At 32.1% G+C, this 9,889-nt stretch overlaps 1 protein-coding gene across 1 annotated transcript; it reads right to left on the bottom strand.

Moving 5' to 3' along the window:
* Positions 1-4,551: 4,551 nt before the first annotated feature.
* On the bottom strand, positions 4,552-5,430 carry LOC122268885 (craniofacial development protein 2-like). The gene has a single exon (XM_043039690.1). The coding sequence runs from the start codon at positions 5,428-5,430 to the stop codon at positions 4,552-4,554; it is 879 nt and encodes a 292-aa protein (XP_042895624.1).
* Positions 5,431-9,889: the final 4,459 nt, after the last annotated feature.

Below are 9,889 nucleotides of genomic sequence, written 5' to 3'. Positions count from 1 at the left end.
AACACAAGTGTAAGGAACATAAAACGTAAAGTTACAATTAAAAAAATAATCTGAAAAATAAAACTTGAAAAATCACAGTATACGCGAATGAAGCAAAAACAAAGATGACAAAAATAAAACAAGATAAACTACTGCGGCCGGCCAAGAGGGGCAATTAAGAATAAAATGGGTTTTCAGAGAAAATTGAGTAGATGAATTACGGACTTATATTTTAAATCCACATTCACCTGAAAAAATGATTTAGTCAAGGAGGAGAAAAAATCATTTTTCATTTGCATTTGACCCTGATTTGCTCCTCCGACGACAGTGGTTTTACTTGCTCTGTTTTTACATCTATATTTTTGAATTACTCTCGGCTACTACGGTTTTTGTATTTGTGTTTCTAACCTTTATTTTTGTTGTTGGCAACTTTACGCTTCATATTTTTAATCTATCTTGCTGCTTCTCATTTACGTCTTTCAAGTCTTCAGAATAGGTGTTTACAGGGTAACAAAAAAGTATAGGGATCACTTTTGTGGCTATCTACTACCAAAATTTTAAAGCCTTTTTACATATATAGCTTACTGATCTAAAGCTCTGCTATTAGACTTTCAATTTCAATACTATTTCATAAAATCACAAAAACGCCTTTGAAGAAATTTGACAAAAAGCTAATTGGTCAAGTATCAGCATTTTTAGAACTTCGCTGCAGCCACAGGATTATACAAACCCATTTTAAATTGTATTGCGATTTCACTCAGCCATATCAGTCGTATCAAGAATTCAAAACACGGATCGATGCAAAATAATGCAAAACCAAAAAGAAGTGGACGGCCAAGCAAATTGAAGAAATCAGATTTGCAGAAGCTTGATAAGATGACATCAAAACCGGATCCACCAACACAGGCAAGCATGGCTAAAGCTCTTAACGTGAGTCAGCAAGTTGTAAGCTATCAACTAAAACTAAAGTTAAAGAAAAAATGCCATAAAAAACCTAAATGTCATCATTTAAGTGAGAGATCGGTGCAGATTAGGAGGCAACGTTCATGGTCCCTCTACAAGCTTCTCCGTAAGGACAGGTGGCGAATGTTCATTACAACTGATGAAGCTTGGATCTATCTTTCTGATACCAATGCCAAATCTAAAGTTCAATATCTTAGTCGCGGGCAGAACAGGTGAGACTTGACACCATCAACCACTGTGGCTCATCTCAAAGGCGTAATGGTTTGGATGGGCATATCCACCCATGGTGTGACCAAACCTCGGTTTGTGAAACCTGGGGCCAAAATAAATTCTGAGTATTATATACAGAAGACATTAAAGCCCTTTCTTAAGGATGATTACTGCAGATTGTACCCTAATGGTGATGCTGTGTTCCATCAGGACTCTGCCCCATCGCATGCATCTAAGGTCACCCAGAAATTCCTAACAGATCAGCAAGTGCAATTCCTGAGACCAGAACAATGGATTCCAAACAGTCCTGATGCTGCACCATGCGACTATTTCCAATGGGGACATCTGAAAAACAAACTGAATAAGCGAAGAATTTCTACATTGAGAGGCCTTCAAAGAGCTATTAGAGAAGAGGTGAAGAAAATCCACCAGGAAATCATTTTGCGGGCTTTAAAATCCTGGCCGAAACGTTGTAGACAAATCTATTATGCCGGAGGTCAAAATATTGAGAAGCATCGCTGAATTTATGTAATAAATTTTGGAAATATAAACATTCAAAAATGATCCCTATATTTTTTTGTTACCCTGTATTTTTCTGCTCTTGAAACATGCTGACTTTTATTTCTATCGACATATATTTTAAGCCAATGAACTTTTTTGTTCAATTAAAATCTTACCGCTTCAGTTTCTTAAGAATATTCATTTAATGTTCTTCTGTAGTTTTCGTCTGTATTAGCCCTTTGTAGGTTACCTATATAAATAATAAGAAGTAATGGGTCGTGGTAGCCCAGTGGTTGGAGAATCAGACTGGGGTTCGATCCTTGGCTCTACAAAGATCCACTGAGTACATGCAATATACATGCTGTTGAATTGAAAGTCCTGTGGTCGGTCGCTGAGCAGTACTATGCGTACATGTATCTATAAAATTTTTTCTTCCCTTGCACATAAATGTCTAAACTGAGGAAATGGCCTCTTGAATGAGAAGATCCGCCATGTTCCCTTCAATTTCAGAGCTGGGACGGACTTTCACCTTTTATTCTTGTCAAACGGTAGGTGCACCTTCTCGACTTAATTAGCGAATTGCTTAATTTGCTGGCAAACATGGCCTGTTCAAGTGTCGTTAGAAAAAAGAAATAAACAATTTTATTTAACCAAGTACTTTTACTTTTAGAAAAACAAAATTATATATTAAACCTTCATCAAATAGGAACGCGTTTTTCTCTAAACAAGTAATTGTAGCTTAATATGAAAATATTTTTTGTCACATTATTCTTAACCTCATAATACACTTAAATCTGAATTTTTTGTATAAAATTAACTTGAGATTTATGGCACAATATTTTTATCGATAATTCGGATTTCTTTCAAATGAATCATCAAGCATTAAAATTTAGTATTTATACTAAATTAATGAATTAGTAAATTAAAGTTGAGCAATATAATAAGAATTTAAGGAAAAAAAATATTGATACGGAAATACGGATAGATAGTTATCGAGATATTTATCGATTGTGAGCCTATAGCAATTGTCTTTTATTATCTCTTTCTCAATAGCAACGGTAAATGCAAATTATTCTGGATGTAGCGAGTGAATGAGAGAACAAAATAAAGGGAAAAGCAGTGAGGTACGTTAAACATTTAGCCACTTGTGAACTTTATTCATTTATGAAGTTCATTTTTACCGCAATGTTAGTTGATCGCAAGTTTTTAGAAGAGCAAATCAATCTTTCAACAAATAAATAAAGATTATATGCCTATAATTTTTAGTACAAATTCAATGATCAAAAATCAATTACATTCAATTACAAATTACAATTATATGATCAAAATTCTAAAATATTTATTATTTGTTTTTTGTTGTTTTAGATAAACCAAACATAACTTGGTGTGGTTATCAGTTTGTAATGTTTTAAACTAAACAAAGACAAACAATGCATAAAATGAGCAAATTTATATCGTAAATTTTAAATATGCCTGCATTTTTAATACTATAAGACATAAATTAGATATTGATATTGGATAATTTTGATGGAATTTACTCGCAAAGCTTTATTACATTTTGTTTTTGCGTGCGAAAGGAAATGTATTTTTAAAATAAAAAATAATAAACAATACATATTTATTTTCATATTCACAAAGTTGATTTTGTTGAAGAAATTTTTCATAATTGTTTTTCCAAGAACACAAACGCAATTTTTTAAACTGTCATTTGAGTTTGATCAAACAATAAGAAAAACATTTTAAATGTTTTGAAATAAAAATTTCAAACCAATCAAAAACAAAAAGTTGTTCGGGCCATTTATAATGTTTCAAATTTAAATCATTTGTTTACTCAGATGAACCTCCTATTATTTGTCATTACATTAAAAATTACAACTATTAGTTTTTCTAATTCCTCTTTATAAAACTTCCTTCCTTCCTCAATGGCACGACAGCACCGGGTGGGCCCTGGCCTTCTCAATCAACTTCCTCCAGGCCTGCCTCTGCCTGGCAGTTGTCTTCCAGTTTGAGACTTTTAAGGCTGAAATTTCTCTTTCCACGCAGTCGGCCCATCTCAGCTTTGGTCGACCTCTGGATCTTGATCCGATGGGCTGAGCCGAAAAGATTATGTTTGTCGAACGCTCTCTGTTCATTCGAATGATGTGACCAGCCCATTTAATTCTTTGAATTTTTACGTACTTGACAACTTCAGGCTCTCTAAGGGCCCGATAGAGTTGTGAGTTTGAACGTCTGTACCAAGTACCATCAACTTGTTTGCCCCCAAAAATGGATCTTAGGATCCGACGTTCGAAGATTCCCAAGGAATTCTCATCTTTCTGTGTTGTTGTCCAAGTTTCTGAGGCATATGTTAGGATAGGTCTGATCAAGCATTTATAAATTAACAGTTTAGTATCTCTTTTTAGTAGGTTTGAGTTTAAATATTTTTTTAATCCATAGAAACATTTACTTGCACTATTGATTCTTCTTTGTATTTCGGGTGCGATATTGCCATTAACGTTGACTTCAGAACCAAGATAAACAAAACTGTTTACTTTTTCAAACTTGTATTCACCAATTTGCAAGTGAGTTGTAGAATCAGTTATTTTGGTGCATTGCATGTACTTGGTTTTCTCCTGGTTAATAGTGAGATGCATTTTTTCTGCCTCTTTTTCCATGGATAGAAAGGCTTGCTTTAAGTCAGATTGTGTTCGAGCTATGATGTCAATGTCATCGGCAAAAGCGAAAATTTGGACAGACTTATGAAAGATATGTCCTCTGGTATTGATTCCTGAATCTCTGATAATTTTTTCTAATGCCAAATTGAAGAGTAGGCATGCCAAAGCATCGCCTTGCCTTACACCATTTTTTACCTCCATTGGTTCCGAGAAGTCATTTTGGATTTTAACTTTCTGCATGGTCTTACACAGTGTAAGTNTCATCAAGCTTCATAGTTAGTTGTGACTGAAAGTCATCCCTGACTCTAGGGGTCTTTAATTGTTCGCAGTCAAATTTCTCAAGACGTTTCCCATGACATTTACGTGCATTAGATAGTTTGGCCTTGATCCTGCTCATTACCATGTAATGGTCTGAGTCAAAGTTGGCCCCACGATAGGTTCTAATATCTTGTATGTCCGTCATATGTCTGGAGTCTATCAATATATGGTCGATCTGGTTGGAGGTATCTCCATCTGGTGATCTCCAGGTCGTTTGGTGAATTCTCTTGTGTTGGAAAAAGGTGCTGGATATGACCATGCTATGTTCTGCAGCGAAGTGAATGAGCCTCTGTCCATTGTCATTTGTTGTTTCGTGCAGGCTGTATTTTCCAATAGTGGGCCTGTGCTCAGCTTCCTTTCCAATTTTAGCATTTAAGTCACCCAAAATAATTTTGATGTCGTTTTGTGGACAGGAGTTATATAGAGAATGCAGGTTCTCATAGAAAAGTTCTTTCTCGTCTTCATCCTTGTCTTCAGTAGGTGCGTGGGCATTTATAAGACTGTAATTAAAGAATTTTCCTCTTAGCCTAATTTTACATAACCTTGGAGACTTTGGCACGAAATCCACGACAAGATGACGAATGTGTTTGCCCACAACAAAACCCGTTCCAAAAAAATGCCTCTTCTTATCACAGCTATAGAAGATTGTGTGATTTCTCTTCTCGATTATTCCATCGTTAAGCCACCTCATCTCTTGCAGAGCCATTACATCAGCTCTGTAATTATCCAGCTGTTCCGTTAAGAGTTGCAGCCCTTTGCTTTTATACAAAGAGCGTATGTTCCATGCTCCGATTCTCAGTTCCATGTAAGATTTGCCAGGTCGTCTTCTAAATTTCGGTCCGGATTCATTGACTTGAAACTTCGCAACAAGATTTTTTTACAGGGTCGGGTTGTTAGCCCTACGCCCAACCCCCAGCCTGGAACCAGGGTGTTCCTCTTTGTCCGGTGTCTCCCCTCCGACCTGTCCGGCTTGGGTGACCCTGCCAGTAGCTAAGCTACCGCCGGCATAGCTCTCGGGATCGACAACACACACAAACCACACCACCACGATAAGGTGGCTTTATAAAACTACATTTTGTATAAAATAAAAGGCAGTTTATTAATTTGTTGTTCATTTTTATTTAATTTTATATAGGGACAGATTACGAATTATTTAATTTTAATAAAAAAATTTATCAAATGAAAATATTTGTTTCAAAATAATTCTGCAAAATAATGATTATTCTACATCACGCTCTTCAACATAAAAATTAAGATATTTAATCTTAGTAATGCTCAAAACTATAAATTATCCAATTCACTATCATAAATTTTATTCATTGATTTAATTAAAAATCGTAAAGATTTACAATTCTGTCTTACTTTTTATTGGAATCAACACTTTAAATATTTTACGTAGAAATTCAATGCAAACATTAAATATTATATCGATAAAAATATAATGAAAATCAGTGTTTCTTTAATATGCAAACCAATGTAACTCACATTATTTATTTTTTATTATTTTGATCTCACTGATTTGATTATTTTTTATTATTTTGATCTCACTGATATTTTTTATTATTTTGATTTATTATTTTGAACTACTTTTAATATTTTCGTTTGACTATCGATTTTGTTCAACTCCTATAATAAAAATATCGATATAAGAATACTTATTTTAGCACAATTCATTCTTATGTTAACAGTTGAATTTTTTTTTATAGAAAACTGGAGAAATTGAATGGTTCGTTTTGTACTCTATTGTACAAAAATATAGTAAAATGGGGAGAGAAAAACTGAGAGAGAGCCACTGAGAGCTACTCAGATGTCAAAAAAAATCCACATGATGAATACTGTTAACAAGTATAAGGAAAATGCAAGGGATTGAATAAGAAGAAAACACAGTATTGCCGCAACGAATAATCATTTAACAAAATATCTCTAATATCTGTTCAATAAGAACTCCCATTAATTTTAGCACGTGGTGGCTCAGTGGGTAGAGTGGTGTTCGTGCCTGGTCGATACGAATTCCTCTCCCGCTCGCACTGACCACAGTTCTGACATAAGATATCCTCAATGGTATTCCTCAGCCGAGTCATGGGTTACAGTCTCCTTTCTGTCAGGCTAACCATGAGAAGGTTTTCACGATTTTCTTTGCAATGTAAAACAAATGCGACTTATTTCCATCAAAAAACTCAAGAATGCAAATTTCTTCCAATATTTGATTCAGGAGTCCCCTTGTCTTCCTGATTGGTTGCAAAATTGCAAGGAGCTGAGCATTGGTCGTCGTAAACTGGAAATTTTGTCGGCTGTTCAACGACTGCTCTAAAATATAAAAATAAAAATCTATTCAGTAAAACTATGTAGAACTGGATTTACGATATTCGGTTAGGCCTTTTGCTTCTTTCGAATAATTATCTTTTGTTACATTTAAAATGTTTTTAATACTACAACATCTTCTCAATTTACTAAATTGACAATTAAATTCTCTGATGTAAAATAGGACTCACTCTAATGACGCAGTTTAATAATTCTTGAATAAATGGCCGGATTTATTAGCTAATTAGAAGGCTTTATGAAGTCTAACCTTCAGTTTACCTGCGTCTGTAAATCCATACTAATGAGAGAAGTCTTCTATCTCCTGATTGCACAAGTGATTGCACTAGTTATCTAACTGGTTGCAGATAAAATTTTAAGGAACTTTTAAAAGTGAGTACAAAAATATTGGTACAACTTAGAGTATATCAACATTTTTTAATTTATATTTTCGACAATTAAGTGCATTATATATAAATTCTTACATACTTAATTATACTAAGATTTAATGTATATTTGAAACTAGATAAATTTGATACTTTTTTAGTGTGATAAGAAATGTAGTTTCAATCTTTTAAAAAATAATTACAGATATAACATATAAATAAATAAATAAAACGATTATTCAAAAAACAAAAAAGGAGCAAAATGGGTGGTGTACAAGTTGCAGGAAAACGAAACGAATTACCCTGAATAATTTTTAATCTAATGCTTCACGTTCTAGAATTCAATGTTAATGGTTTGAGGAGATAATTTAAAATACGCTACTTACTAAGAGCAGCCAATATTTTAAGTTATGAAATCAGAAACAAAAACGTGCTTTCCCTGAATAAACGTACCTTTTTTTAGACGTAATTCGATTCCTGGTCCTCGCAATATTACGGGGAAGGGGGAAACCACAAATTGGGAAATATGCATTATTATGCAATACATTACATACGTATCAACATATATTGTCTGGTCATACTCACAGACATAGCGCACATGCATACATGCTTTGCATAGTAGGACACATGCGCACTTGCATCGTATATGCATAATTAACGTATATTTTACGTACAAACAGCGCTTGTGCATACATTTAATATGGATGCATATATTTTCTTTACATAACACCATACATATACTGTACATAACATGCTTACATACATACGAACATTATGTACAAACGTACAAGCAGACCATAATATATTGATGTACGTATGTATTCTACGCATCCTTATATACGTCCTACAGATACGTATACGTATACATTGAATACATATACAAATTGCATTTACATGCAACGTACATAGAAATATTTATGCACATACATGCTTACATACAGTACTTACATATAGTATGCAATCGTAATTACTTGTAATCGTATATTTTGTTACATTTAATAATTATAATTATTTATAAATACGATTATATGCAACATGAATGCATGTAATCATATATTCTTATTTCTTGCAGTCATCGATTACTGAAATTGATTATTAGAATCACAATAGCTGCTATAATCATTAGTGTAATCACGATTACGAGCAATTAATTACTTTGATATATCGCTGTAATCACGATTACAGATATTGTCAAATTATGATATGTTGTAGTCATAATTATGAGTAATTTATTACTGTAATCAGAGTACGTAATCGATTACTTTCTTGCCTAACTCTGACTAAAAGTTCATTTATCCCTACCTCTACGATTTATCTCCAGAAACTGAATTATTACAAAAAAGATTATAAAAAAATTGAAAGAATTGTGATTCTCACGTAAATAATATCTTACCCGTAACGAATTATATGTTCGAACTTTTTGGGTGTTACAGTTCTAGTTAACTTTGAAGTTGCAAGGCGTCATTGATACAAGAAATTGCAATTGTTTCATATAAATTTTAATAATAATGAAACCTGCATCAATTTCAAATAAAATATCAATAACGTGATGATTTTAAACCGATGATACTTTTATTTTATAAAATAAATATTAAAATGCATTTAAAAACAAAAATTTTAATTTTAATTTTAAACAGCAAAATTTTAACTTCATTGCTTGTATATATAAATTTATAACATTTACAAATTTTAAACGAGTTAATTTTAATGATAGCATGATTCTTCACTTTTCAAGGTTTAATGCTTGTAAAATGTACTTCTATGTTGTAATCATCAATAGAAAGTGCAAACCTGATTTAAATTATTTCTTGAATAAGTAACAGTAGAAACAGTTACCATTCCAAAAAACTATAATAAAATAATACATTTAGTGAAAATCAATGCTTATCAAATAGAATAACAAAACAAAATTGGAGTTGTAATGATATATTTTAGAGAAAACAATTATAAATATATTCCTGTTTTAAAATGCATTACTTTAATAAATAAATTTCTATTCTCTAAAAATCAAATTACATTTTTTAATAACAGCCAAGGCATTAAATTCCACATTTACTTTGTTAAATCATTTAAATGTAAGAAAACGCTTCTTATTGCATTTGAAATATAAGAAAACGCTAATAATATACAAAACATATATACTTATAATTCCACTTTTTGTAATAAATGTTTCAAATAAGGTTTTGTTATGATATCTCTTTGCAGAAAATTTTCATAAAATATAAATCTTGAAAAGTAGAATAATGAGAAATTAAATTTCATTTGACTCTTTTAGGTTTGTTATCATTTAATTGCAAATTCCTTTTTATTTATTTTCTTTTTCCTATTTAACTATGAAATTTTTTTGTGAGTAAAAGTAAAATCATTTGTCGGTTTGAAAATAAAATGAAATAAAAATATGGTTATATATAATAAATAATATTTGATGCTGTGGGACGTCATTATATTTACATGGGGAAATATATATTTTTTATTAGAAAATTATAATGTGCTTACTTTTTGATAGAATCTAGAATCTGACTGAAATAAATTACACAAACATCCATTATAGTTACGGTTCAGTATGCAACATTACTTTTA

Source organism: Parasteatoda tepidariorum, chromosome 10 (assembly GCF_043381705.1).
Source record: "Parasteatoda tepidariorum isolate YZ-2023 chromosome 10, CAS_Ptep_4.0, whole genome shotgun sequence".
NCBI classification, from domain to species: Eukaryota; Metazoa; Arthropoda; class Arachnida; order Araneae; family Theridiidae; genus Parasteatoda; species Parasteatoda tepidariorum.
Note: the sequence above shows the minus strand (reverse complement) of the source record. Positions and strands in the feature narration are given on the sequence as shown.